Genomic DNA, 26,858 nt, shown 5'->3' with positions numbered 1-26,858 from the left:
TGCAGGTAGCTGGCCTCAGCGTCTCTTCCTAACCGTGGCAGGTTGGGCAGGATGTGGTTCAGGGCTTGGCTCCTATGCCACAGACTAGGGGCCATGGGGGCTGCTGCCAGGGGTGGGGGAGGGGTTGCTGCAGTGGGGGCAGGGCTGGCAGAGGTGGTGGAGGGATGGCTGTAGCAGGGGTGGGGGCAGGGCTCATGGAGGTGGGGGAGGGGTTGCTGCAGCGGGGGTGTGGGCAGGACTGTTGGAGGTGGGGAAGGGGTTGCTGCAGCGGGGGTGGGGGCAGGGCTGGCAGAGGTGGTGGAGGGATGGCTGTAGCAGGGGTGGGGGCAGGGCTCATGCAGGTGGGGGAGGGGTTGCTGCAGCGGGGGTGGGGGCAGGGCTCATGGAGGTGGGGGAGGGGTTGCTGCAGCGGGGGTGGGGACAGGGCTGGCGGAAGTGGGGGAGGGGTTGCTGCAGCGGGGGTGGGGAGCAGGGCTGGCAGAGGTGGAGGAGGGGTTGCTGCAGTGGGGGGCACCTTGCCTTGCTTCCTTACCTGTTTGGTGGCCACCTTGCTCTTCACCTTGCCCAGCTTCTTGCCTTTGCTGAGGATGGTCTTGGCATTCCTGGGAGAGAGGGCCAGGGCCAGCGCCCCGTTCTTCCGCTGCCGGGGAGGGGCGGAGGGGGGTGGGGGTTAGCGCACAGCCAGCTCCTGCCCGCGTCCGGCCCTGGCAGCGCATGGCTGTGGCCCAGAGACCCCCAACCACAGCCCACTGCCCTGCACCAAGCAACACGCCCCCCACCTGTGAGCCCCCAGCACTCATCCACAAGAGCCCTCCTGCCCCCTGCATTCACCCACAGGAGCCCCCAGCCCCCCAGCACTCACCCGCAGGGCCGACTGCAGCACCTTGGTCTTGCGGGTGGCTTTCTTCAAGCGCTCGCTGGAAATCTTGGCCCCATCCTCCCTGGGTGTGAACTGTCTGGAGTTGGTGCCCGGGAAGGGGCTGTTGCTGGCTGCCAGGCTGCCTGCGCCGGATTTCACCAGCTGCCGCAGGCTCTCCTTGGGCTTCCCCTTCAGTTTCTTCTTAGCAGCCCCCTCGCAGCCCCCTGTCTTCCTCCTGGCGGGCACTTTCTCCAGCTTCCCCACGCCAGGCTTCCCCGGGCGCCGCTTGATCTTGACTTCGCCCTCTGGGCTGGAGATTCGACAAGGCCCTGCAGGGAGAGAGGGGAGGGACAGGCTGCTTAGGCCAGGGGTCCTGATGACTGCCAGCCTGTGCCTGTCCCGAGCCCACCATGGAGCAGGGGCCCAGTGCTGGCATGTGGGCCAGCATCCTTGGGCACCCGCAGGGGAAGCAGCGACTCCTTTTGCACGGTACCCCCCGACCTGGTGCTCTCCCTGCACTGACTCTGAACCATGGCCAGCCGGCCACACGTTTCCATCAGGGCAGCTGCCGAGCAAAGCATCTGGCTTCGCTCGCTGCCTCCTGAGGTAGGCAGACGGGGCAGGTGCTGGGTACAGCACGGACGGTGCCAGCATGAGCCCCTCCAACGTGCTGCCCCTGCTCTGGGCAAAGGCAGCTCAGCCTCCATGGCCTGCCCCCCGCTCAGGAGGGTCTGTGCCAGGGGCCCCCTGCCCTGTGCTCCCTGCACCTGGCACCTGCCAATCCCCGGTACCCCCGGCCTGCCTTTCCCGTTACCTAGCAACCCCTGCCTTTCCTTTTTCTTCTTCGCTTTCTGATTGGCCTCCATCTTCACCACCGAGGATGGGGAGGGCCCGACCACGGCGGGGGGCACCGAGGGAGGCAGGGTCTCGTCGGGCGACAGGGCGGCACCGTCCTCGCTCTCGTAGTCTGCGTCTGCAGGGGGAGGCCAGGCCAGGAGGGGTGAAGAAGAGACTGCAATGGCGAGCATGAGGCTGAGCACCAGCCGGAGGGGGCATGGGGGGCCGTCCCCACCCAGCCCCGTCTCCCCACACTGCCCTGCCCGGCCCTGGGATCAGGGAGGGACCCACTGGGCAGCTGCAGGGGACTCAGCAAGTCCCACATGGCAGGACATGGGGTGCGACCTGGTGCCCGGGGAATTTCAGCTGAATTCGCTCAGCTCCTGCCGGCAGCACCTGGCCTGCAGCCACAGGCCAGCCCGAGAGTGGCTGGGGGAGTCTCTGGAAGCCATCCTGAGGCTTGCCTGGGGATACCCCCAGAAGGGTTGGGTGGCCCCAACGCAGTGGCCAGTCGGGAAGTAGGATCCCTCTTGTCAGGAGCAGAGCAGAGCCATGCTGGGCAGGGCTGGGCACCCGGGAGAGGTTTGCTGCAGCCAGACACAACCAGGGCCAGCACAAAGAGCCTTGGATTTCCTCATCTTATCTGCCCTTCCCACTTCTCTGCCCCTTCACCTGGGGAGGACGCTCCCCGGGGATGGCACCTCCTGCTCCTTCGCAGCGAGTGCTTCCTGCTCCAGCTTCCTCCTTCCTGCATCCTGCCCAGGCGGGCCCCTCTCTTTGTTCTGCCGGACCAAATGGCTTTTGGGGAGAGGAAGCCGATGGTTTTTCCCAGTCTTGTGTGTCAGGGCCTGGCTGCCCAATAACCCTGCCTGGCAGCTGCGGGCTCGCCCTCAGGAACCAGCCCCGGGCCAGGCAGACAGAGCTATTTTTAAATTCCTCATCCCACAGAGATTCCTCCATCCGTTGGCCTCCCCTCCCCTCCCCTCCCTTCCCCCAATAGCTGCAGATATAGCGCTCACCTCTGTGCATGGCCCCCAGCACTGGGGAGCCCCTTGCCCCTCTCTCAGAGCCAGCACCCCAGGGAGCCCACGGTGAGCATGGCAGAGCAGCAGCAGCCAGGAACATCTCGTTGCCACAGCAGCCCTGCCCGGCCAGCTGCCCTGTGCCCAGGGAGGGATGCCCCTTCCCTCACCCATGGAGCTGAGACTTGTGCCCAGGACCTGCCCGAAGCAGCGAGGGCCTCCCTGCAGCAGTATGAAGGGGGGGCAGCCCTAGGGCTGGGTGCCAAGGGGACCCAACTGTGCCGTGGCCCCGCACCCTTGGCCTGTGCCCTGCCCCACTCCCGTACCTGCGCCGGCTGCCCCCGCGCTGGGCGTGGCTTTGAAGTGAGCAGTCTCCCGGCTGCCCAGGTCCTGCTGCGGGTACTTGGTGGAGGCCGCGGCTTTGGCGCTCTTGGCCCTGGAGAGTTTCTTCTGGATCCTGCTGCCGGGGCTGGGCTCTTTCCTGCGGAAGGGGCTGATGCCCGCTGGGAGCCCTTTGCTCTTCACTTTCTGCTTCAGCTGGGAGACCTTGTGAGCCGCCTTGGCAGCGAGTTTGCTCTGGGAGCTGCTTTTCTTGCACCGCACCTTGTCCTGCGTGGGCCGGAGACAGCACAGCCCTGAGCAGCCACCAGCCACCCCTGCGGGCCCACCCGACACACTCTGCCCTGCCGTCCGGCCCCTCACCAATGACTTCCCCCGTCCCCCGAGCCAGAAGAGGAGCTGGTCTTCCCAGCGGTGCTCATCCCTGCTCCTCCCGGCTGGGGCTGGCTGGAAATGGGGCCCCCCAGGCAGGGCCCCATGTGTGGAGCAACCAAGGCCCCCCAGAGACCCTGAGCACCGTGCCCAGCGCCCTCCCCCAGCATCCAGCTGGAGGCTCCTCTCTGGGGCAGGTGGTGTGGCTGGGCCAGGCTCTGGGCTGGCACCAGTTTGGCCCCCCATGTCCCTCAGCCAGCCCAGTGGGGCTGTTCCCGGCAAGAGCCTGCCAGCAGCAGACACTCACCTGGGCGCCCTTGAGGCCGCTGTAGGTCGCCTCAGCGATCCTGCTCCGCTTCCTCTTGGGCTCACTGTCACTCCGCAGCTCCGAGCACAGGAGGGACAGGCTGGTCTTCACGGCCCTGTGAGTGGGGGAGAGCAGCCCTCAGTGCACCGGGCATGCAGAGCCGCTGAGACACGGGCCTTGTCCCGGGGTGCCGGCAATCCAGTCCCGCCACCAGCCTGCCCACCCCGCCGTCTGCCCTAGCCTGCCAGGAACCCACCCCGCCGTCAGTCCCACCCTGCCAGGAGCCCCGCCCCACAGCCAGCCCCACCTCAGGAACCCTGTCCTGCCGCCCACCCGGCTGCCCCAGGAATCCCAGCCAGCCTCCACCCCAATGTCAGCCCCACTGCCAGGCCCTGTGGCCCTGTGCAGAGCCTGACCTCCCAAGCTCCCTCAGCCAAGCACTCTCCCAGGAATGCTCCTAGCCCAGCAACACCAGCTCCCCACAGCCACTGAGCCTGGGGCCCTGAGCAGCACCATGAACTGCACCCAGCACCAGGCAGCCTAGGGGGGTGGGGGAGGGATCTGCCTTGCCTCCACCCGGCCCCTTTTCCCAGAGCCATGTTCTCTGGAGCCAAGGCCCGTGACAAACAGCTGGTGATGAGCCAGGTCCATGCTGGAGCGCAGAACCAGAGCGGCTCCAAACTCCCACCCCGGCCTGGCACTGGGTTCTTGTCCCAGCGATGCGACTGGGGGCAAGATGCCAGGTCTTTCAGTGCCTCAGTTTCTCACTGTATAAAATGGGGCTATTGTGACGTCTCTGCACCCCTAGAGGGGAACTGGGAGGCAAAATCCATTGTGGTACTTTGAGATCCTTTGAGAGGCTGCACAGACAATGCGAAGTGTTATTACCCTTCAGCCTCCCTGGCACTGGCCCTGTGCCCTTTCCTTCCCTGGCAGATGTATTGGGGACTGGGGGCGGGGGATGGGCTGCTTTGGGATCCCCCCACCCAACAATGAACACAATGCAGGCCGCAGCTGGGGCAGGCCAGATCTACCCCCCGCACCCCCACCCCGCAACTGCTCCCCTTTTGGGGGCGGGGAGTCCTCTCCCTGGGACATTCCTGGGCTTTTGTGCCTTCCTGCCACATTCCTCCAGAGCCCGTGAGGCGGCTGCTGCTGGAGCTAATTAATACGGGGGGGGAACCAGCTCCACGGACAATCGCCTCTTTCACCAAAAATGAAAGGCCATCCCCAGCTGTCAGGGCGCTTTATGGGCACGGGGCTGGCAGGGGAAAGGCAGCTCCCACGTGGGGCTGGCCCGTCCCGTCCCGTCTGAGGATGTCAGTACTGCCACTGGTGAGCGGGGGGTGGGGAGACCCCCCCGAAGACTGTGGGAGATGCACAGGTGCTGCCCTCCCGGGGCTGGGGGCATTTATTACTGACTAATTACTTTAGTCATTAGACAGCAGTAAAAACCAGGCAGGGCCAGGGAGCGGCAGCTGGGCCCAAGGGGGTGGGGGATGGGTTGGGATGGGAAGCAGGTCACAAGTGGAGCAAGTTCAGTGGGTATCAGCCCCCCCTTCCTCCCGAGCACTCAGATCACAGCACCTCCCGGGGAGCAGCGCACAGAGACGCTGTGGGTCAGGGTGCCAGAACCAGCCACGCCCCCCCATCCCCACTGTGCAATCAGCTGGACAGACCCTGGGTCCCACAAAACACCAGTGCCCACCCTGGCGGTTCCACAACCCTGCCTGCGGCTCTGCGGGCACTGCCCGTGCATCTGGGCACGAGCTGGAGCGGCCACCCCACCGGGATTTCAAGCCCAGGGGTGGGTGTTGGAGAATGCCCCCACCCGGGGCTCCCTAAATGGGGCTAATTTACCTTCCCTGTTCATTTCTTCCCAGCGCTGCTGCCCACCCCAAACCAGGGCATCTCGCTGCTCCAAGGTCTGGCACCTGGAGCCCCTCCATGCCAGGAGCGGTGCTGAGCCCCAAACTCCAGGCAAGCTGACTTTGCTCCCCTGCCCTGGCGTTCCTGGCTAGGGTCTGAGGCTGTCCCCTGGCCCCGCAACCACAAGGCAGCTCCTGTTCACACTCCTCTGGCACGGCCTGACGCTTCCACTCAACCTTTTGACCCAGCGCCCTTGGGTGACCCTAGCACCCAGTGTCAGCTCCAGGCAGCAGGGAGGGAATCCCCAGCTAACCAGAGAGCCAGGAGGGGAGGCAGCAATGCTCCCAGCTCCCCAAGTCACTGGCCGGTGCCCTTGGGCCAGCCAGGGAGGAACAGGGCCCTGTGAGGAGATTCCACGGCCCAAGGCCACAGCTTTGCTCCAGGGGAGTGTCTGGCTTTGGGAGGCATCTCTGCTCAGACAGCTCTGCGCCCTTGGGGAGCTTGAGGAGGCAGGAATGTTAGTGATAGGACAGCAGCCAAAGGGCCAGAGCTGCAGCTGCGGGAGGAGCCTTTGTCGCATGGCTGTGGCCAAGATCCCACATGTGGCACACAGGAAGGGGCAGGGCCTGTGTGTGGGGCTGCAGACTCCCAGCCTGCAGAGGCAGATTTCCTGGGGTGCAGGGCCAGTGCATGTGGCAGGGGCATCTGTGCAAAGATGTGCGTGCACACAGGGTCACAAGCAGTGTGTGAGCTGGGGGGTGTCAGCACGATGGGTGCAGAGCATGCAGGTGTGCAGAGTGCAGGGGTGAGCACAGGGAGTCCGCCGCAAGGCCGTGTGTGGGTGCATGAACATGGGGCGTGGCTGTGTGCAGTGGGCGGGTCTGGCCAAGTGGAGGGTTGTGTGATTGTGCCCTTGTGTGTGTGCACTGGAGCACAGACGCGTCTGTGTGAGGATGAGCATGTCCATGGGTATGCACTGGAGCACACGTACGTGAGTGTGCCGGTCTGTGTGGCTGCATCCGTGCAGGACAGTGTGTGTATGAGCACACGCGTGTGCAATGAGCAGCAGGAACACGCCTTCGTCTGGCCACCGCCCGGGTAAATGGCACAGACCCATCTGAGGTTCCTGTTGGGTTCTTTATCAGCAACTCCAGGAAAGCAAAAGCTCCAGTGACTCTGGCCCATGCACCAGGAGAGGGAAGTGGCCAGATCTGGAGCTGGGAAGGAATTTCCAGGTATGCCAGTCCCCTGGCCTGGGCCTCACCATGGCATTTTCTGCCCCTCCTTCCCCACCAGAGAGCTGGCAGCTCGGGCAGTCCTGGCCCGGCTTCTCACACGAGGGCAGTCGTGCTCAGCCCAGGTATCTGTGGAGGAGCCTGGAAGCCCTTTTCTCCAGTCACCAGAGGACACAGACCTGCTACAGGCAGTGCGGGGCTGATAGGCGGGGCACTCCAGCGGTGCCAGTCGGGCAGCGCATGGTGTCTCTGGGTGGGACTCTCCTCCCAGGGAGCTGGCCCTGTGTTCAGCGTACTGTTTTTCTGAGGGCTGCAGAGCTTTGAGGATGGGGGTGGGGGAGATTTCTCCTCTTTCCCCTGGACTAGGCGGAGGGATCAAAACCAGTTGTCCAAACAGCCCAGGAGAATTCCCACCAGCCATATGGTCGAGCCATGTTGCAACCCTAAGCCAACACGAACTGCTTTTTTTTTTTTTTTTAACTCTAACCTTCACTCCATTTGCTAATGTTTTGTGACATAAAACCTCGAGATTAATTTTTTTTCTCTGTCTTAATTGAAGGAACCATTTAGTACAGATTTAACTATTATTACCAAATCATCAGGATTGATGCACTGCATGCACACACTCCAATCATGTTTGGACTAGCTCGGAGGATTTATGCAAATGGGCCTGCCGGGAGAGGCAATTTGTAGCAGAGAAGGACAATTATACAGGGCCCGTGAGTGCGAGAATGACTGCGCCGGGCGGCTAATGGATAATAATAAAGCGCCAGCAGCAATGAACAGCACTGCAGCGTGACCAATGACTTTATACAGCACAGATAAAGAGGCTTTTATGCAACGCTGCCTTCCCCTTCGAAGCAGGGGGGCTCCCTGGAACAGTGCAGGCAAGTCGGAACCGCTCGGCTCGGCGATGGGCTGGGGAGGGAGCACGCCGTATAGGGAGGAAGGAGGAAGCCAACCTTGCAGCCAGCCAGCCCTTTCTTCAGCCCCATTTGGATCCCAGCGCGCTCTGCCGATTGCACACACGGTGACCGCATCTCCTGCCCCCAAAACACTGCCGTTTCTGGGGATGAGGAGCCATGAGGCGGGCAGTGCGACGCAGAAGCAGGAAGGAGAGCAAGGACACCAGGACATGCTCCTGCCGAGTGCAGGGGGCCGCAGGTTTATAGTCCCAGTTGAGGCCCACACACACACAAGGCAGTGCCCAGCACTCGGCGTGCCCCCACCAGGCCCTGAAGGGCTCTCTGCCCTGGGGGCTTTCAGCCTGGGGCTCGCTAAGACAGCCAAGCAGGGGCGCCCAGAGACACATCTACCATGCCGGGGATGGGGAATGAGCCCCCACCCTCGCATGCCACAAGGCAATGTATGCAGCACACCCCCTGGAGCCACAGCACAGGGCTTCCTGGGGCCGAGCGACCCCCAGAGCCAGGGGCCCCAGCTGCTGGCATAGCCCCATAATCCCTCCCCGAACAGCACCACACGCAGCGTCACTCACTTGACTTTCCTGCCGTCAGCCCTGCTGAGCGTGTTGTTCTGCCGCAAGGTGCCGAGGGTGCTGGAGTGCTTCCGTTTCCTCGGCCGCCCCGGGCCACGCCGCGCCGGACTCCGCGAGCTCTCGTCGTGCCTGTGGGCACCAGCCACAACAAAAGCAGAGTGATGCCAGGAGATTCCCTGAGAACTCGCCCCCTACCTGCCCTCTGCTCTGGGCTCCTGAGTCTTCTCCACTGACTGGCTCATTGCATGAAGTAGGCTGAGAACGGCCCCAAACTCATCACACCAGTGACTTTTCTCCTGCCTTGTTTTTCTGCTGCTATTTCAGGTTCTCCTTGGGGCTCTGACACCTCCTGGAACACCGGGCAGTGTTTCCTTTGTGCCGGCTTTCCCCCGCTCCGCCCCACCTACCCCACACCCCATCCCCTGCCCCTTTCACAGACTGGCCTCCTGGCCCATGCCCTGCTGTCACTGTGGGAGGGGGTGGGGCTTTAAAAGGCCAATGGGCAGGGTGCGCAGAGGGGGACGTACTCATGGTCATGCCGTCGCTGCAGTTTCACCAGCTCCCGCTGTTTCTCCTTGTAGCGGCGCTGCAGCTCTGCCAGCCGCAGCCGCATCTCCACCTCCTGCGTGTCCAGCTGCTCTATGGCGGCCTTCAGGGGGCAGACCTGGCGGGGCAGGCCCAGCGTCAGCGTGAGGCAGGAGAGCCAAGGGCCTGCAGGTTGGGCGGCCAGGCATCATGTCCCCAGCTGCTCCCTTCGTTGGCATCACCAGCCTGGCCCCCCTTCTCTGCCTGAACCGGCCTTTGGAGCTCAGCAAAGGGCCAAGGGCAGCAGCAGCTTTGGCTGCCCGGTGGGGAGAAGCCCGGGTGCATTCCCCTTGCAGCTGGGACAGCCCCTCTCTCCAGGATCCCAGGTGCAAGGGGGGATCCATCTGTCAGGGACGGGCCACGCCACCCAGCCAGCAGGTCCCCATGGCTCCAGTTCTCATCGTCCCAACAGGGCGAGGCACCTGGGCCCCTCAGGGAGGAGCCCGATGGGTGACCCTGGCGAGACAGGGAGCGCCCTGGAGTCCCCATGTGCCAGGGAACGCACTTAGCTCTGGAGTGTGGCAGGAGCCGGACAGGGCCCTGGGCAACCCCAGACTAAACGCTGGGTGGGCCCTTCGACTGTCGGTGGGCCCAGGGCCCCAGAGGCCAAAGGGAGGCTGGGGGAGAGAACACGGGGCTCCCAGGAGCAGAGAGAGATGCCGCCATGGGGCCCTGGGGCTCAGAGAGGGGAAAGGGCTTGGGGGCCTTTCCCTAGGGGTTGCTGGTTGGAATCCAGGCTGGCGCGTGGCTCGGGGGGGCCCTGGCATGTACTGCAGAGGCTGGGGGGGCAGCACTGGCTGGGCAGCAAGGTTGGCACTCACGGGTTTGGGTTTGGGAGTCCAGGTGTATTTCCGTCGCAGGCCCCGTGTGCGGGGGGCCAGGGGGGTCGCCAGGGGGCTGAGGCAGGGAGGACTGCTCTCTTCACCGGCCGCCTCCACCAGGGCAGCAATGGTCGCCAGGTTCCGAAGGTTAACGGCCACCAAGTCTTCGTCCTCTGCTGTGGGGAGCGGAGAGGTCAGGGGAAGCAGAGCTGCCCCCCAGCAGGGATCAGCCCTCCCCGCTGTCTCAGAGGCACTCAGTTCATTAGCTAACAACCCCACTAGCCCACCCCGCAGCACCGAGCAGGGAAGGAGCACAAAGTGGGGTCCAGCCCCCGAGGGCCCTTTTGCAGCCCCGAATGTCAGCGCCTGCTGGCAGACCCAGCCAGTTGGTATAGATTGCACCAGGCTCCAGAACCTCTGCCATGGGCATCGGCTACCTCCCCTCCCTGCGCTGCCCACTGCCTGGCTCCCTGCCCCGGGCCAAGCCTGGCACTCTGCGGCTGTTTATTTCTGGCATACCGAGCAGCAATCCAGCCGAGGGGAGTTTACAGGGACACCAAATACCTTGGCCTGAGGGTCCTGGCAGCCACCTGGCGGGGGGCTTTTCCAGGCCAAAGGTTGTGTGATGGCAGGCAGGAGTCAGGGTTGGCTATGGGAGGGAGAGGGGGAGGCAGAATGGGGGGAGAGCTTGGATGTGGGGGGCAGCCAGCCAGGCCTCATCCCAGGACAGGCTCCAGGGGGCAGGGTCCTGCAGGTGCGGCTGGGGGGGGCGTGCGGGATCGGGGTCCCGTGGGTGTGGCTGGTGGGGAGGGGGCAGGGTCCCGTGGGTGCAGCGGGGGGGGGGAGAGGACAGGTTCCCCAGGGCCCAAGGCAACATAGCTTCTCCCCAGGCTGGTCCGTGCTGGATCACTGGAACGACAAGGCCCAGGGACAGCATGATGCCGGAGGCAGGGGGGGTTCAGCACCAGGGTCTGGCCCATCGACTGGGCTCAGGAGCCAGGCTCAGTGAGGACGGCTGCGCCCATGCGTGTACGTGTGATTGGCATGGGCTGTGTACGAGAAGCGAGTGCACACATGGCGGGCAGCATGGGGAAAGCTGTGTGCTCCGTGCGCGGCTGGGCGAGTGACGCTGGCTTTGGCCACACCTGTGTGAAAGGCGTACTGCGGGTATGCTCCTGCCGAGGACCCGTGCACATGCGTGCAGGGGTTTGCTGGCCTGGCACGCTGAGCACGCCTGTGCGTGTGACAGTGCGGCCTTGATGGGGAGGGCGCAGACACGTGCAGGCGGGTGGGCGCGTGTGCATGGCGTGACAGTGGGAGCAGGCGGGAATGCCTGCGTGCGGTTTCCGTTCCGTTGCGGGCACAGGGCGGGCGGGTTCTGGGAACAGTAACCGTCTGAGCAGAGATGAAAGGAACAGACTTTCCTTGGCCGAACGACTGTGGGAGGCAGGAGAACCGTCAGTGCACAGCAGAAGATTATTTATAGCCCTGCAGTGACGGCGGGCTAGGAGGGCCCGTGGCGTGGCGTGGGGCCATGTGAGCGGGATGACTGGGCTAGGCTGGCTGGGGGGCCATGTCTGTGGGTGTGGAGCCCCCAGTAACCTCAGCTGCTAGCAGCAGCCAAAGCCCTGGAGTGGGGATCTGGTGACCCAGGCCTGGCCCACCTGTGCTCTCCAGGAAACCTGTATCTACCAGGGCCAGGCCAGACACAGCTGGGCAGGGGAAGTGGGGGGTGATGCTGGGTTGTTTTGGTTCCGCATGGTGCAGGAGTTGGGGGATTTTCTACCCCTAGAATTTAAGGAAATAAACAACTCGATCCCAGAGACAAAGTCCCGGCAAGCTCCCTGCACCCTAAGCGCTGCGCCCTGTGGCCAAACCCCCGTGTGCTGGGTGCCAATTCCCTGCCCTCCAACGCCTCATTCCCTGCCCTCCGACGACCCTTCCCTGCCTTCTGATGCCCCATTCCCTGCCCTCCGATGCCCATTCCCACTCCAGTGCCCATTCCCTGCCCTGGCTCTTGCTGCAGTGGGGTTTTGGGTTTCCTTGTTCCTGCCAGGACACCCAGGTCCCCAAAAGGATCCCCAGCCCTAGAGTGGGGAAAATCCCATCCTCAGGACAGGATGCTCCCCCAAGTCTGTTCCCTGGGGCTCAGAGATGGGAACGGCTTTGGGGGGCCATCTACTCCCTTCCCTTTTTTTCATATAACTGGGGCCATGCCCAGGGGGTTCCTCCTTCTGCTCAGAGCTTGGTGCCCCTTCTCGGATCCTCCTCCTCCCAGAGCCCTGGCTCAGGAACCCCCCTGGCCTGGCAGCGAGGGGCCAGGCTGAGCAGGGAGCCCAGGAATCCCAGGTGTCAGGGGAGAAGGGACACTGGACCTGAAGACTGGCACCCCACCACCTTCCCAACTCCTGCCCCCAGGGGACATCCCCGGTGCGCTGCACCTGTGCCCACTGCGAGCAGGATGGGGGTGCCTGGCCGCGGTGAACTCTCCTTTCTGGGTGACTGGAGAGCGACCTGCGCGTTTGCCGCTCTCCAAACACAGCCTGCAGCTCACCCGGGCCAGGCAGACCCCTCTCTGCGGGGGGTTTTCCTACACGCAGAGCACCCTGGCATCTGGCAGGGCAGCCACCCACCTGCTCCGCTGCACGCCCCGAGGGGCATGCCAGGGACCCAGCCACATCCTGCCTGTATGGGACACGGAGCCGCTCGGCCAAGGTCCGCTAGGGAGCAGCCTATGTCTGGGGGAAACGGGCCCGGAGACGGGCAGAGGGCAACCAGTTGGACAAGGGCTTGAGGGCCAGGCCAGGTAGGGGGCACTACCAAGACAGAGCAGGGCCACGCTGGGACCTGGCTCCTCACCTCTCTCCAGGGGCTGCCCCCTGGGCTCTGGGTGTGATCCTTCCCCCGTGTGTACCCCCTCCAGCAGGGATGCCCACGTGCTGCTCTAACACCCCGCCCCCGGTGTGGCTGGGTCTGGCCCGGGCAGGGGGAGGTGTGCTTTCCCTGCTCCCTACCTGAGCGCCCCAAGAACCCCTGGGTATCCCCAGCAGGGGGAGGAGACCAAGGCAAAGGACTGGGGGGGAGTTATGTGGACTGGGGAGGAATCTGGGGGACACTAAGCTCTGGGGCCTCCCCCTGGCAGCAGAAAGCAGAGCTGGCTCAGTCCCCTCCCTCTCCAGCCCCCTCTCTGCCTTGAGGAGCAGGCGTGCGAGCACAGGGTGGGGGGCCAGGCAGGCTGGGGGAAGAGGGTCTCCCCAGCTGAAGGCAGTGATTCCGGTATCCCAGCCCCATGCCCCCCAGGTTCTCTGCACCCCATAACCCAGGCCTGTGGGGAAATGAACATCCCAAGAGAACTGAGGGTGCTGGCGCTTTGTGCTGGGCAACAGAGCTGGCAGTGCTGGTAGCCGGGGGTCTCCATTGCCTCTAGCGAGCCAGGGAGCTGGGTCGACCCAGCCAGCCCCCAGGGACTAGCCCCTGCCGCCTTTTCAGAGCCAGGATGGTGCCTGTCTGCACTGGGCCACTGCCCCGCGGTGGCCGCCCTGACACCCTATGCAGCCACCCCACCCAATGCCAACCCCACTCTGCACCCGTCCTGATGCCAACCCTGCTCTGCAGCTGCCTGGCCCAGTGCCAACCCCACACTGCACCCACCCCACCCCATACCAACCCTACACTGCACCTGGCCCGATGCCATCCCCACCCTGTGGAGTGGAGGGGTCAGAGCGCACAGGGGCTGCAATGGGGGGGCTCCCAGCCCAGGGAGGGGCCCTATGTAAGGCTCGGGAGGAGGGTGGCAGCTCCTTACCTCCCACCGCCGCATCACACCTCTGCCGCTGCAGCTCCAGGTCGGCCAGCTCGCTGAGCAGGGTGATCCCTGAGCTGCATGGACAGGGCGAGGGGGGAGCCGCTGGGGGGGCCATGCTGGGTGGGCTCGGGGCCGGGAGGTCTCCCAGGTCAATGCCCGCGATGATCAGTGCGTCCAGCCCGCTCAGAGAGCCCTGGAGGCCGCTGCCCGCCCGCAGGAGGCTCAGGGAGTCGCCTTCCTGCTCCTCTTCGCAGCCGGCCTCCCGCCCCGCCGCGTGCTCCTCCCCAGCTGCATCCTCCGAGGCCTTCGGGGTGGGGCCTGCCTGTGCCCCCGTGAGCTGCGCTGCCCCCGGCTGCTCCTCCAGGCCCCCGCTCTCCTCTGGAGCTCCCTGAGCCGAGGCCAAGCTGGGCCCCCCCAGCGTTGGGCCGTAGGGCATCTCTCCCAGCTCCGCCACCGGGCCCCGCCCTGACGCTGCCCCCACCAGCTCCCCGGAGGCCTGCCCCGGGGGGAGGAGGAGGAGGTGGTGATGGAGATGCTGGCCCATGGCAGCCTGGGCCTTGGGCTCGGCCGTGGCACCCTGCGCCGCCCGCCCGGCCTCCTCTAGCGGGCCGCTGGCCCGGCACGGCTCCTCCGTGGGAGGGAACGTCCGGGACTGCTCGGGCTCGGCCGCCGGGGAGACGCTTTGCATCGTGTCGGGGTCGGCCGGCTCGGCGGCGTGCACGGCCAGAGGCGAGGAGTAGCCCATGCTGACGGCGGGGTAGCTGTATCCAGGCGGCAGGTCTGTGGGGCAAGGCAGAGCAGTCAGTGAGGGCAGGGGAGGGGACCACGCACCCCACAGCGCCAGGGGCCAGCCACAACCCATCCCCAACGCTTTCCAGGAGAGGGCTCTGACCCCCGCCACCCTACTCAGTATCTGGAGGTCTCCCACCCTTGAGGCCCTTGCCTGGATGTTCCCCCTGCCCTCTCCCATCAGCCCCATGGGCCTGCCAGCTGGTCAGAGGCGCCTGGTGTCTGCCTGCCTGGGATCCCCAGCCCCGAGCCACCAGGGGCCCAGGGGACGTGTCTAACTGGCCCACCCGTTTGCCAGGTCTGTGCCTCCCAAGCTGGGACAAGGGGGGTGTGTGGGATGACTCGATAGGCCCCTCTGATCCCAGGTAGCCCCTCAGGGGGGCCAGGCCACCCCCTGCCCGGCCTGCTCCCCGCCGGAGCTCCCCACCCCAATCCTCTGGCCCGGCAGGCAGGCCTCAGCCGATGCTGGGGAAGGGGAGATGGCTGCAGTCCAGGCACCGAGCCCCATTAACCCTGCTGGCGGGTGTCCCCATGGTAACCCTGGGACCAGATGCTACGTCCAACACACGGTTCCAATGTAAATGCTGGCGGTGATGCCAGCTAAGTTAAATGCCCTTGTCTGAGGGCTGGCAGGGCCAGCGGCTGGCACAGGGAGGGAGCTCGGGCAGTGGGAGGCACATACGGCCCACAAGCGCCTGGTGGATTCCTGGGGCCAGATCCCTAGCGGGCACCAATCAACTCCAGCCCCTCTGCCTGCCCGGGCACTGGGCCACTCCATGGCGGGCTGCACCGGACAGGGAGGCTCTGGCCTCGCTGACGCCCCATAGGTCCCCTTAGGCTTCTCTCCCACAAACAGGGCTGACTGCCAAACGCCCCCCATCCCACCCATCCCAGCATGGAGAACCAGGGCCACCAGGGCACCTCATCCTGCCCCCGGTGGCCCTGAGCTCCCCCGACCCCACTGGCCTCATCACCACGATGCCCAGCTGCTGTCCTGACAAGGCTGGATCCTTCTGGCCAGCGCTGGGACAGGCCCTCAGCATGGCCTCCCCCCGCCCCACGGCCAGAGGCCCCAGCTCCCCACCCCACAGGACTGCCCTCAGGCACACGAATGGGTTTGGCCCCATTGTCTGCCTCAGGACTCAGGCCCCGGCACTCCAATGGCTCCCATCCAACCCCAGCCCCAGCATGCTTCCCACCTGGTTCCAGCGACTTGGGGTAGCCCCTGGGCGGCTGCCCCTCCACCCGCTTGTCTTCTGCTTCGTTGCCCTTGTTGCTGGGCGAGGGGCTGGGGCTGGCGGGCGGGGAGCGCGGGGCAATGGCTGAGCTGGGGGCCGGGCAGACGGGTAAAGTGCAGGGGGCGGCAGGATGCGCCGAGGGGCATTTTGATGGGTGCCGCAGGGCGGGCGAGTGGCAGCAGGGTGAGAGCTTGGCAGGGCAGGGGGCCGCCGAGGAGAGGCCCTTGGTGGGGGGCGTTAAGGCAACTGGTTTGTGGGACGGCTTGAGGGGCTTCTCGTGGCCTGGCTCCTCCAGCTCGCCAGGCTGCTCCTCCGCCTTCCGCTGTGGGGCAAGGACACAGACAGGTCAGCCCCACGGCCCAGCTCTGGACAGGTCACCCCACAGCCCAGCCCCATACCCCGGACAGGTCAGCCCCAGGGCCTAGTCCCAGCCCCACACCCCAGACAGGTCAGCCCCAGGACCTAGTCCCAGCCCCACACCCCAGACAGGTCAGCCCCAGGACCCAGCCCTATGCTCCAGACAAACTGGCCTCACGCCCTAGCCCGACACTCACCCCAGAGAGACCAGATGGCCCCAGCCTGGCTTGCCCAGTGCTGGCTCCCCAGGCGTGAGGCTGCCAGGGGCTGGGAGGAGCCGTGTACCTGCACCTCCCTCCTCCGAACACCCCCCCACCCTTCCCCGCCGGCCCCCTGCCCCCGACCTGGATCTGCGACTGCCTCTGCAGCTCCAGGGCTTGGGCCGCCCGCTGCTGCTGCTGCAGGGCGTAGAGCTCCTGCTGCCGGAGGAACTGCGAGCGCGAGTAGACGGGGAGCTGGCCCGCGTGCTGCAGGTGGGAGCTGGGGCCCCGGCCCGGGTACATGGGCGGCCACAGCGAGGCCTGGTCCATAACATCAGCTGCCGAGAGAGAGCAGGGGGTTAGACAGCGCCTCAGCCCAGCCATGCCCCCCTCTCCGATGAGCCCTTGGCCGAGGGAATCCGGGCGAGAGGGAGCCAGGCGCTGGGCCCAAGCTTCGCAGGGGGCAGCGTCTCCCCTGGCGGCTGCCCTTACCCAGCGTGTGGGGGGCGCCGTGGGCTGACGGCTCTGTGGGCAGGATGACCAGCTGCGCTGGGGGGTCCTGGGGAAGGGGGAACACGGACTGCATGGTGCTGGGCATGGAGGCAGGGAAGCCGGGCGGCAGGTTCTGATGCAAGGCCGGGTGGCTGATGCCTGTGGAGGGAACAAACACAGAAGGGTCATAGGGGCTGGTGTAGCCAGAGGCACCTTCCCAGCAACCCACTCTAGAGGGCTGGCACCATGGCCAGACTCAGGGACTTGTCAATGACAGACCCGGGCCGGGCAGCGAGCCCCCGGGCCACGCGCCAGGCTCCGTGTGGCAGCTGGGACACCCAGACCACGGCTGCTGGGAGCTGAGTTAGAGCAGGAGCCGGAGGAGTCTGGAGGACTCTAACCCCAGCGAGCCCTGGCTCCGATTCACAGTGCCTGCAAACAGGAGGCCAGGGCGGGTGCAGCAGGGGATTGAGGGGCGCCAACAGAGGTGTGTGGCTGGCAGCATGCCCAGCCCCCGTGATGCCAGGGCCCAGATGGGCCCAAAGACCTGGAGTGAAGCCAGGGGCCCCATCTCCCCAGCAGCGGCCAGCTGGCCACGCCCTGCACTGACCATATGAGTGTCCCCCCATCCAGATGGAGGGGCTGCGCGTCCGGGGCAGCCAGTGCGTGTGGGCCGGGTGTGCGTGGGCTGTGGGGTCCCCACCCAACTGGCCGGCCTGGAGGGAGGAGCCGCCGGCAATCATGAGGTGGGGGGTGAGATCGCCCGGGCAGCCGCTGGATGGGTGGATCCTGGCAAAGTCCACGAGGTCTTTGTTCTCCCTGCAAAACAAAGGGGAGACACAGAACAGGGTGAGAGGGGCCACAGGTCAGCCTGGAGCCATCTGTACTAACCGTGCCCATTGCTCCCCACCTCTGCCCACAGCTGCCCCCATCGCTGGAAACAGAGACAAGATGCCTGGTGACAACGCGGGCACCTGGCTGCCCCCAGGCATGGTTCCAGGCATGCACCATGCCGGTCACTTGTCCAGCCGGCTCTGGGCTCCCTCTGCCTCGTTAGCCAGGATGGGACCAGCCCGAGGCGCCTGCACTGGGCCAGCTGCCATGTGAGTCCCACGCTGGGCCCTGAGCCAGAGACATGCGCTCGGCTCCATGCACATAGCAGGGGCAAAGCAGTTCCCAGGGAGGGTCCGCCCCACCCCTGCTCTACAGGTGGGAAATGGGGGGGCCGATAGATCCCCACCCAAGGCCACACCCATGGCAGAGAAGGGAGCAGAACCCAGGTGTCCTGGTGCCCTGCACCCCTGGCCTGTGCTGCCCAGCCCCGGAGCTGCAGGGTCTGGGAGTGACAGGGTTTGCGTCCAGCTCCGAGATTGCTGCCTCCTTCCCTTGTTCCTTGCAGCTGCGAACGGGCCCAATCCTGGGGGGCTGAGCACCGTTGGGCCCCAGCAAGAGCTGCCAGCATGCTGCACCATTCCAGATTGGGCCCATGGTTTGTAGAATGAAGCTAGAGACTTTGGCGCAGCCTAGCCCCCCTCCGGCACCCACCCACTGCCCAAGCCCATTACTGGCCCTGCTCCAGCCAGGACCCAGAGGCCTTGGGGGCCACCCATGGCCCATTTAAGACCCAGGGCAGAGAAATACCGGGGACGTGGGATCCGGGCAGCCCCGGAGGGGGTGGGGGAGGCCAGCCAGCCTGAGTTTCCTGCCGGCGTGTGCCAGGGCGCGCTGGCTTCTTACTGGAGAAGAAGCTCTCGGCCTGTGATCCCCAGTCGCTCCTCGCACAGGCGGCTCCGCTCCTCCTCCGCCTCCAGGTCGATGACGTGCATGGGTCGCGCTGAGCCGGCTACAGGCCACCCCGCAAGAGGGAGATGAGAGAGAGAGAGAGACGTGAGGGACAGAATCCCTCACCCCGTCTCCGCCCCCCCACAGGGTGCAGGCCAGGCACGCGCCTCTAGCCCTGGGTTCCCATGTTCATCAGGACACACGTGACGGGGTCTGAGCCTGCCCCTGCCTGTGCCCATCTCACCCCCCGGCTGGGGCTGCCAGGCGCTCTCGACAGGACACTGCACAGGGCTGGGAACCTGAAGGATGGGACTAAGGAGCACCGACAGGGCTGTGCGGGGCAGGGCTCGGCTAGCAGGGCTGTGGGTTGGGACTGAGGGGCACTGGAAGAGGTGTGGGGGGTAGGGCTGGGGTGGGCAGGGGCTGTGGGTCGGGACTGAGGGGCACCGGCAAGGCTGTGTGGGGCAGGGCTGAGCTAGCAGGGGCTGTGGGTTGGGACTGAAGGGCAGTGGAAGGAGTGTGGGGGGCAGGGCTTGGATAGGGGGGCTGCGGGTTGGGACTGAGGGGCCACCGGTAGGGCTGGGCTAACAGGGGCTGTGGGTCGGGGCTGAGGGGCATACACTGACTGGCAGAGCACTGGTGGGGAGGGCTCAGGATGGAATAGCGGGGGGCTTTCAGCCGAGGGTGACACTGGGCTTTGGGGGAGGAAAACAGAGAGAGGGGCTGATGGGTGGGGCCCAGGGGACTGTGCAGCCCGCAGGGGGCAGCAGGCTTGAGTGCAGGGTTCCCTGGCCTGTCAGTGCTTTCCCCTGGGGACGGCCATGCCCCTCCCAGTGAGGCTCCGGGCAGAGGCACGGGGGCCGTGAACTCGGGGCAATGCCAGCCGGCAATAAGAACCGGATGCTCACGGTTTCTGGGAAGCGCCCTCCCCCCACCACCGGCCCTGCGGACAACCCCCACCGTTGCTGCTCCTCCCAGGCATGGGGCTGCCCATCCCCGGGGCGGCGTGTGGCTGGCCTGGCCCCGTTACCTTTCAGGCCCACGGTCGCCCGGCCCTGCCGGCTGGAGTTGGCGCCGTATGAGGGCTCCGGCCGGCTCAGCGTGTCCTTCTGTCGCGCCACCGCCACAGCGATGCCCACGGGCGGCTGCCGCACCTCGCCCTCCCCGTGGGCCAGCTCGTGGTCTCTGCTGCGGGCACAGTCCGGCCGCTCCAGCTCCTGCTGCCCTTTGCCCCCCGGGAATTTCCCGTCCTGCTGGGCGCAGCTGCCCTTGAGGGTGCCCAGCCCCACGAAGGGAGCCTTCTGCCCCACGATAAGTGCTTGGTTGCTGTATTTCAGCAGGTTCTTCATGGCCGACACCTCGTCAGGGGGGCTCTGCATGTCCTGGCTCAGCACCGAGCCCTGAGTCATCAATGCAGCCTGCTGCAAACTGGTGCTGAAGGGGTCGAGATAGGAGCTCTTCCTCTCCTCGCCCATGGGCATGGGCGCGCCCTGCCCCTGCATGCCCCAGGGGGGCAGGGGGGCTCCGTTGTAGCCCATCGACTTCCTCCTGGCCTCGGAGCCGCTCCCCGCCAGCTCCAGCTCCGGGGGCACGTGCTGCTGGTGCCGTATCCGCGCCACCTTCTGCACGCTCTGGCCCTGGCAGTCCTTGGAGCCCTTGTCTAAAGTGCAGCAGGACTGGCTGAGTTTGACGCACAGGGCGTCCTGGTGGCTGGCGCGGGAGCAGTCCTGAGACGGCGCCACCTCGAAGTAGCTGCCTTTCTCCAGGCCCCCCTTGGGTGCCTGGGGCAGGCTGGGGAAGGGGGCCTCGGAGCCGCCACTGTTCAGGTACTCCAGGCCTTTCAGCCGGGCGTTGGAGCTCTGCACCCACTCCAGCCTCCGCTCCGCCTTGCCCTCCACCTTGAGATGGTGGAAGGAGTTGCTGTAGGTGCCCGTGTGCTCCGAGCCCATCTCGTGCCTTTCCTTGGCCTCGCCGCGCTCCAGGCTGCAGGCCTCGGACGCCACCTGGAAAGACCGGCTCTTGTCGGTTAAGTGTCCCACCGACGGCACGAACGTGGCCCCGCTGAGCTTCAACTCGCGCCCGGCTTTGTCCTGCAAGGGGCACAGCCCGTCGGGGCCGGAGTGGAGCTGCAGGCAGGGGAAGGTGGCGGCCGAGGTGCTGAGTGGGGGCGGGATGGCGGGCAGGCTGGACGGGACGGTGTAGGAGACCGAGTGGTGCAGCATCTGGCGCTGCTCCAGGCACTCGCTGTAGGGCTGGGGCGACTCGTGGGGAGCCAGCTCCCACTCCGACCTCAGCATGTCCTTGGGGCAGCGGCTCTGGGCCATGGCGGTGCCGGCGTGCCGGGGCAGGGCACCGCCCGTGCAGCTGGGCAGCACAGCCTTGTGGGCGTCACCATTGAGCATTTTGGAGCTCAGGAGGCAGGAGTTGAGGTGCTTGGCCCGGTTCTCGCACGAGCTCCTCTGGTGGACCCCCTCCTTGCAGTGCCCCTCGGGCGTCATGGGCAGCACCAACTTGTGCCGCTCCTTCACGTCCTCCTCCGCCGGCCTCTCCTTGGCCTCCCCCTTGCCCGCCTTCTCCTTGGCCAGGAGGTAGCGGTCGTATTCCTTGTGGCTCTTCAGCCCATGGCTGGCCTCACGGTCACGGCTGCAGGACCCAATGGGGTGGCCGGGGGCTGCCCGGGCAATGCTGGGGAAGTTGTGGTTGGCTGACAGCAGGGTGGGCTGGGCTGGCAGGTTCCGCAGGTAGAAGTTATCTGGGGGGCAAATGCAGCCGGTGAGCGTGGGGCCTTCTGCACCGAGGGGCGCCCGCCTCCACACGGGGCCCAGGACCCGGCCCTGGCTTGGCTGGACGCTGGTTGTCTCCCCAGCGCTCACCCACCATCAGGCCCCGCTGACCCTGCGCTACGCTGCAGCCCCCTTCGCCCACAGGAGGCATTCGACGTCTCAGCGCCATGGCAGTCGCCTCAGCGATGCTGGAGCCCACCCCGGCAGCACCCCCATTCCGCAGCCTCCTGGCCCCAGCCCTCCCCACCCCAGCACCCTTCATCCCAGCTCCCTAATCCTCCCCCCAGCACCCCCTTATCCCAGCCCCACAGCCCTTCCTGCCGCAGCACCCTTCATCCCAGCCCCCTTAGTCCCCCAATCCTCCCCACCCCAGCACCCCCAACCTTCCCAATCCAGAACTGCCACTTCCATTAACCCACCCTCCCCCCCGCTCAGCACCTCCACAAATCGCCCCACCCCCCACCAGAAGTTCCCCACTTTTTGGTGCGAGCACCTGAAAAAAACCAGCCTGTTGCCCAAATCCCTCGATCCTCCGTCCCAGCACAGGGCTAAGGGCTGGGCCGGGGCATCGCAAACCAACCCACAGCCTGCACTGCCCAGGCCGTCTCCCTGTGTGGGCTTGCGTGCTGCCCCCTCCTGCCACGGCCAGGGGGCGAGGGGGACTTGGCCCTTCCTTTGCCACATGCAAAGACCGGGGGTATCTCTCCATCAGCTGGGGTAACCAGCCCTGCTCCACCAGCATCAGTGGGCCAAATCCCCAGCAGGAAGCTCTCGCGGGGCACAGGCTTGTGCCAAGAACTCCAGATGGCTTCCTGCCTCTTCCCCCCGGGCTCGGCTGGTCCCCTCCCAGGGCACCCCGGCAGCCCCTCCCCGCCCATTGCCTTGGGGCCCAGGAGCCCGGCCACTGGGGCACAGATTCCAGGCTGGGGGACCCTGCCCCTGCCCCTCCTGGTACCTGCCTTTCTGGCTTTCGTAGAACCGATGCTGGCTGTAGAGGACGTTGCTGTTTCCATGGTGATCCAAATGGCTCATGGGAAGGAAGGTGGAGGCCAGACTCCCCGAGAACCTGGGGTACCCCGGAGCTGGGGAGACAGAGCGAGCGAGTGAGCCGGCCCCACGGTGGGGCACAGACGGGCAGGCAGGTCATGAGCACAGCACAGGTGCCCGCGCGCAGGCCAGTGGGACGCCCTCGGTAAATGGTACCACCACCACCACCAGTGCATTCTTCTGTCATAAGGCTTAGCCCTGCTGCCCATCCCCATAGCATCTGGGCACCCCCTCCAGATGGGCCACAGGAACACCAAAGCCTGCATGGACAATCCAGGCTCCTGGCCCTTCTCCCTGGGCGGGTTGCTGCTGTCAGGGCTCTGAACGGGGCCCCCAGAGCCAGGTCCCTGCTCTCCACAGAGCCAGCAGTCAGACAGCCCCACCCCACCCAGCTCCGGCCGGCGGGAGATCGCCCTGGGGCCTTTAGCTGCGCACGCTGGTGACATGACACCCTTCCCCGCCCTTCGCACCTGGGCCCCCTGCGCGCAACCCCCCCCCCCGTGCGCAGGTGCTGGGGTGACGCGGGGGGCAAGGCAGGAGAGAGCCAGCGGAGAGGACACAGTCCCATGGTGCTTCAATCAATCCCCCGGATGCCAGTCTTGTGGCGGGGGCAGATCTGGTCAGTGCACCTGCAATTGCACAATGCACCCCCCCCCGCGCTAGCCCATCCCGATCTCCTCTTGGCGTGTCTGCCCAGCGCCCTGGCAGCCCTCACAAGAGGGGGAGCGAGCTGGCACGCACATGAGTGCTCAGCTCGCTGGCTTCTGTGCACTTGCCCCTGCAAGCTGGACAGTGCCTCAGTACCGGGGGATTGTGCTGTACCCTCCCCGTGCTCTCCAAGGCCAAGGGACCAGCACGGGGCACCTGGTATTTCTCCATGCACCAGAACCTGTGCCCGCACAGACCCTTGGCACCACTCAAGCCCTGCCGTAGCCCTCAGCACTCGGCACCACCCAGCCCTGTGGCTGGCCCTGGCATGGGGCAACTCCACCCTAGCTAGGCTGTGTGATCCGCCAAAGCAGCTGGGCAGTTCTCGTTAGACTCTGGGCACACTGCAGCGCTCACTGCTAGGCCAAGAGCACCCCCTCTTCCCCACGTGGTGACAGCCCCATGGATCTTGCCCGTTACACCCCCACGAGCAGCAGCTGGCTAGCCCAGGCCGCACCCAAACCCGGGCAGCATAGAGCCCAGAAAGCAGCGAAGTCAGGAAACAGCAAAGGCAGGATCACGCAGCCTCCACATGGAGCTAACGGGGGCTCTGCTCCAGCCTGAGGCCTGTTAGCCCCCGTCTGACTCCGGCAGCTCTTCCCTTTGGCCCCAGTCAGAAGGACCCTCGATAACATCCACTACTGCCTCGTCGAGGGCACCTTTCTGCCCGCTCCAATGCCACCTTCATCCCGCGCTGCACCTGCCATCTCCTGCGGCTGTCCCTCTTTCATTAGCTGCTGTTAGAAGTTTCACTAGCCCTCATTTCAGTCAAAGTCTGTCAATTCCTCAGGCCCAGATGCTGTCACCCCCTGTCTCTCCCCACCCCACCCCCAGTCCGGCCAGGCTTCTGTGCTGTGTCCTCACACAGGGGCCAGTGCAGGCCCCAGCCCCCTCGAGTACCCTGCCCGAGAACTGGGAACCCCGTGTCCTGGGACAGCTGTGAACGGCTGGGTCAGACAGACGTGCACATACACAGACAGACACTGACGCGCACTTATCGACACAGAAACATGCACATACGAACGCAGACGCTCACGCTGACAGACATGCACGAACACGGACGCAGCCAGCCGGACGCAGCCGGCGAGACACCTACCTGCTTTGGGAGTCGTGGGGGCCCAAACTCAATGCATGGCAAGGGGTCTAAGCCCCGCTCAAATAGCCCCGAGCGCTGGGTACCAGGGCTGCAGCTCGGTGCCCGGTGGCTGGATCACCCCTGCTGGGTGAGGGGCCGTACCGAGCTGTAACTGAGGGGGCAGGCGCCTTCCTCCCCCAGCACCCAGGAGGCCCCGGAAGGTCATGTTCCCCTCCACACCCATGTCTGTGCTCAGCCAGCAGAGCTGGGGGAGAGATGGCCAGCAGGCAGGGAGTCCTTCCCCCTTGGGAGCGGGTTCCCTTTGCCCTCTGGGACCCAGGTACCCACAGGGCACCTCCCCCTGGCTGAGGTGTCAGGTGCAGTGGTGAGGGAGGGGCATTTTCAGGGAGCCAGGGGTCTGAGCTCTGGCTCACCCAGCTTCAGGGGCAGAGCAGAGTGGACCCAGCCCGGCACTCTCCGGTTACCCAGAATCCCTTGCCACTGGCAGCAGTGCCTGTCTCGGGACACCTGAGCACCCATCTCTGCCCGGAGGGGAAGGGGGCACAGGAGCAGGCGAGGAACCAGGAGATCCAGAGCTTCTGCCCGCCGGGGCCAGCCCACCCTCAACCGGCTGACTCCTGCACTGGGCACTGAGGGGTCAAATCCAGCCCTCCCCCACGGCAGGGCCCCCCCAGTCACACTGTCCAGCCCCCAGGCCCAGCGAGTGGCCCAGGGCAGCCCCCCAGGCTGGGCTGTGGCTCTGAGAGGGGCTGTGGTTGCGAGTGGCACCTGCCCAGCCTCAGGGGTCTTGGCTCAGTCTGGGGGGGGGAGGGGGGAGCACTCATGTAACCGCGGGGGCGGGAAGGGGTTTCCCTGCGGCTCAGAACTCCCGACCTCACCGAAACCTGAGCGCACCCAGCCCTGCCAGGGAGCTCACCCAGAGCTGGATGCGCACAGCAGACACATGGGACCGGGGGGGAGAACAGGGGAGCGCGCAGCAAGTGTGGCTACAACATGCCTAAATGCGCATGCGTGAGCATATACCCCCCCCACGCACAGATACATACATGCGTGAGCACATAGGCATATGCACGGCCTGTCTCCGTGTGTGTCTGTGTCCCTCCCCGTGTGCACGGCCTGCCACCCACACCCAACCATGGCCGTGCACACGGGGAGGGACACAGACACACACGGAGACACGTGTACAGATACGCAGTGATGTGAGCACAGCCATAATCCACACACATCAGCCTTGCACGGCCCAGCAGCCTCGGCACAGGAACACACCCGCTCCTGCTTGCCTTGCCCAGGAGCTGAGCACGCCAGGCTGCTGGTGAGATATGCTGCAGCAGGCCTGGAGGGGCCCAACCTGTCCCTGCTGGGTGCTTTGGTCACAGGCTGCCAGGCGAGCGGGGCTGAGATGAGCCAGTGCCTGGCAAAGGGCACAGAGACATAGACGCAAGCCCTGGGCACAGATGGCGACTGGGAGGCACAATGCACACCGACCCCAAGCCCTCGGCGGGGACGCTGAGCTGGGCAGGGTCGTCCCTCCCAGGGGCAGCAAACCCAGGAAGCCTGCAGTCATTCAACCTCCACCGGCGTCAGCGTCCACATCCTGGCCAGATCCCAAAGGGGCAATTCCGTTCTGCTGCTCCAAACTCACGTGCAGCTTCAGCGGGGCATGTTGGCTCCCTCACTCCTTGTCCTGGCTGCGTTGCTGGGAGCGATTAAACAGCTGCTGCGTGGCAGCCCAGAGGTGGCTGCATTTCAGTGGTGGGTGAGGCAATTTCCCTGTACAGTCACAAATGTCCGACAGTGGCAGTAGGGCCCCGAGTGATTCCCCTTCCTCTGGTGGGATGGGACCAGGAGCTGCTGATGGGGCTGGGCCCAGTGAATTTGCTGCACTCCCTCCTGGGGCAGCTTCACCCCAGACTCTGACCCTCTTCCAAGCCTGGACCCCACCTGTGTCTGTCCAGCCCTGGCCTGGACCCCTCCCCCCACATTTTTAGATGTTTCCTATGGGGCGTCCTGTAGACTCACTCTTAGTCTTGGGGTCACCAGTCCCACCTGCCTCCACCAGGGGCAGGCTTCCGGCACACACCCCGGCCAGCCCCATGGCCCCGCCCCCAGCAAGCCCATCCTCTCCCCATTACTGCTTCTGGTGGCTCCCCTGCTCCCAGCCATGGGACACAGCCACACCCCACCCCTCTGGCCCAGGGCTCAGGGCCTCCCAGGGAAGCCAGCGCAGTGGGGCCCAGCAGTGGGGTCTGGGCCCAGGGCGCAGCAGGTCTGTGTGGAGCAGGAAATTCCCACTAGCCAGGGCTGGGATGCAGCGCTCTGCCGAGATCCAGAGGCCCCATCCTGCCCCTCTGCGCAGCGAAGTCAAACCTGGGGCTGCAGAGAGAGACCCACCAAGCATCTGGGCCAGGGATGTGCCAGCCCCATCGCACACCTCCACCCCGCCCCACCCCAACGGGCCCCATGCTGAGACCCTCCAGACTTGTGTCACTGGTGAAAAGAGCTGAGATGACAGCTCACAGGCCCTGCAGTGAGATGCCAGGGCTTTATTCCAGGTGCCTGCAGCCCCATCTTCTCCCGCCCCCCTTCACGCAGACCCATGCCCCTTCCCACGCTGCTGCCCCCTTCCCACCCAGCCCCCAGGGCTCTGTGAGGCCCCCTCTCTGCTTCCCTCTAGCGCAACAGCGAGCCTGGCGCAAGTGCCCTCCTGGAAGGCTGAGTTATGAGCCCCATGCCGCGCACCGGCCCCTTTCAGCTTCATTAGCTGCCGGTGCTCAGCCAGGCTGCCCGTCAATAAGGCCTCTCGTGATCTTGCTCATG

General features: G+C 65.6%; 1 protein-coding gene across 8 annotated transcripts in view; it reads right to left on the bottom strand.

Annotated features, from left to right (window-relative positions):
* BAHCC1 (BAH domain and coiled-coil containing 1) overlaps positions 1 to 26,858 on the bottom strand; it is an 89,169-nt gene that overhangs the window by 9,175 nt on the left and 53,136 nt on the right. For 3 of the 8 annotated variants that reach the window (XM_075119168.1, XM_048817458.2, XM_048817454.2), the window contains 17 exons: positions 22,150 to 22,272; positions 19,438 to 21,159; positions 18,363 to 18,468; positions 17,236 to 17,444; positions 16,626 to 16,784; positions 16,278 to 16,471; positions 15,538 to 15,898; positions 13,550 to 14,329; positions 9,745 to 9,920; positions 8,866 to 9,002; positions 8,339 to 8,467; positions 3,737 to 3,851; positions 3,045 to 3,327; positions 2,369 to 2,494; positions 1,674 to 1,871; positions 863 to 1,188; positions 533 to 640 (listed from right to left, as the gene is read on the bottom strand). In XM_075119168.1, the coding sequence (XP_074975269.1) occupies positions 533 to 640; positions 863 to 1,188; positions 1,674 to 1,871; positions 2,369 to 2,494; positions 3,045 to 3,327; positions 3,737 to 3,851; positions 8,339 to 8,467; positions 8,866 to 9,002; positions 9,745 to 9,920; positions 13,550 to 14,329; positions 15,538 to 15,898; positions 16,278 to 16,471; positions 16,626 to 16,784; positions 17,236 to 17,444; positions 18,363 to 18,468; positions 19,438 to 21,159; positions 22,150 to 22,272 (5,252 nt within the window). Of the gene's footprint in view, positions 1 to 532; positions 641 to 862; positions 1,189 to 1,673; positions 1,872 to 2,368; positions 2,495 to 3,044; positions 3,328 to 3,736; positions 3,852 to 8,338; positions 8,468 to 8,865; positions 9,003 to 9,744; positions 9,921 to 13,549; positions 14,330 to 15,537; positions 15,899 to 16,277; positions 16,472 to 16,625; positions 16,785 to 17,235; positions 17,445 to 18,362; positions 18,469 to 19,437; positions 21,160 to 22,149; positions 22,273 to 25,683; positions 26,033 to 26,858 lie in introns of those variants that run through there. The other 5 variants (XM_048817460.2, XM_048817456.2, XM_048817455.2 and 2 more) reach the window with 5 other exon arrangements.

Source organism: Caretta caretta, chromosome 14, assembly GCF_965140235.1.
Source record: "Caretta caretta isolate rCarCar2 chromosome 14, rCarCar1.hap1, whole genome shotgun sequence".
In the NCBI taxonomy this organism is placed as follows: domain Eukaryota; kingdom Metazoa; phylum Chordata; order Testudines; family Cheloniidae; genus Caretta; species Caretta caretta.
Note: the sequence above shows the minus strand (reverse complement) of the source record. Positions and strands in the feature narration are given on the sequence as shown.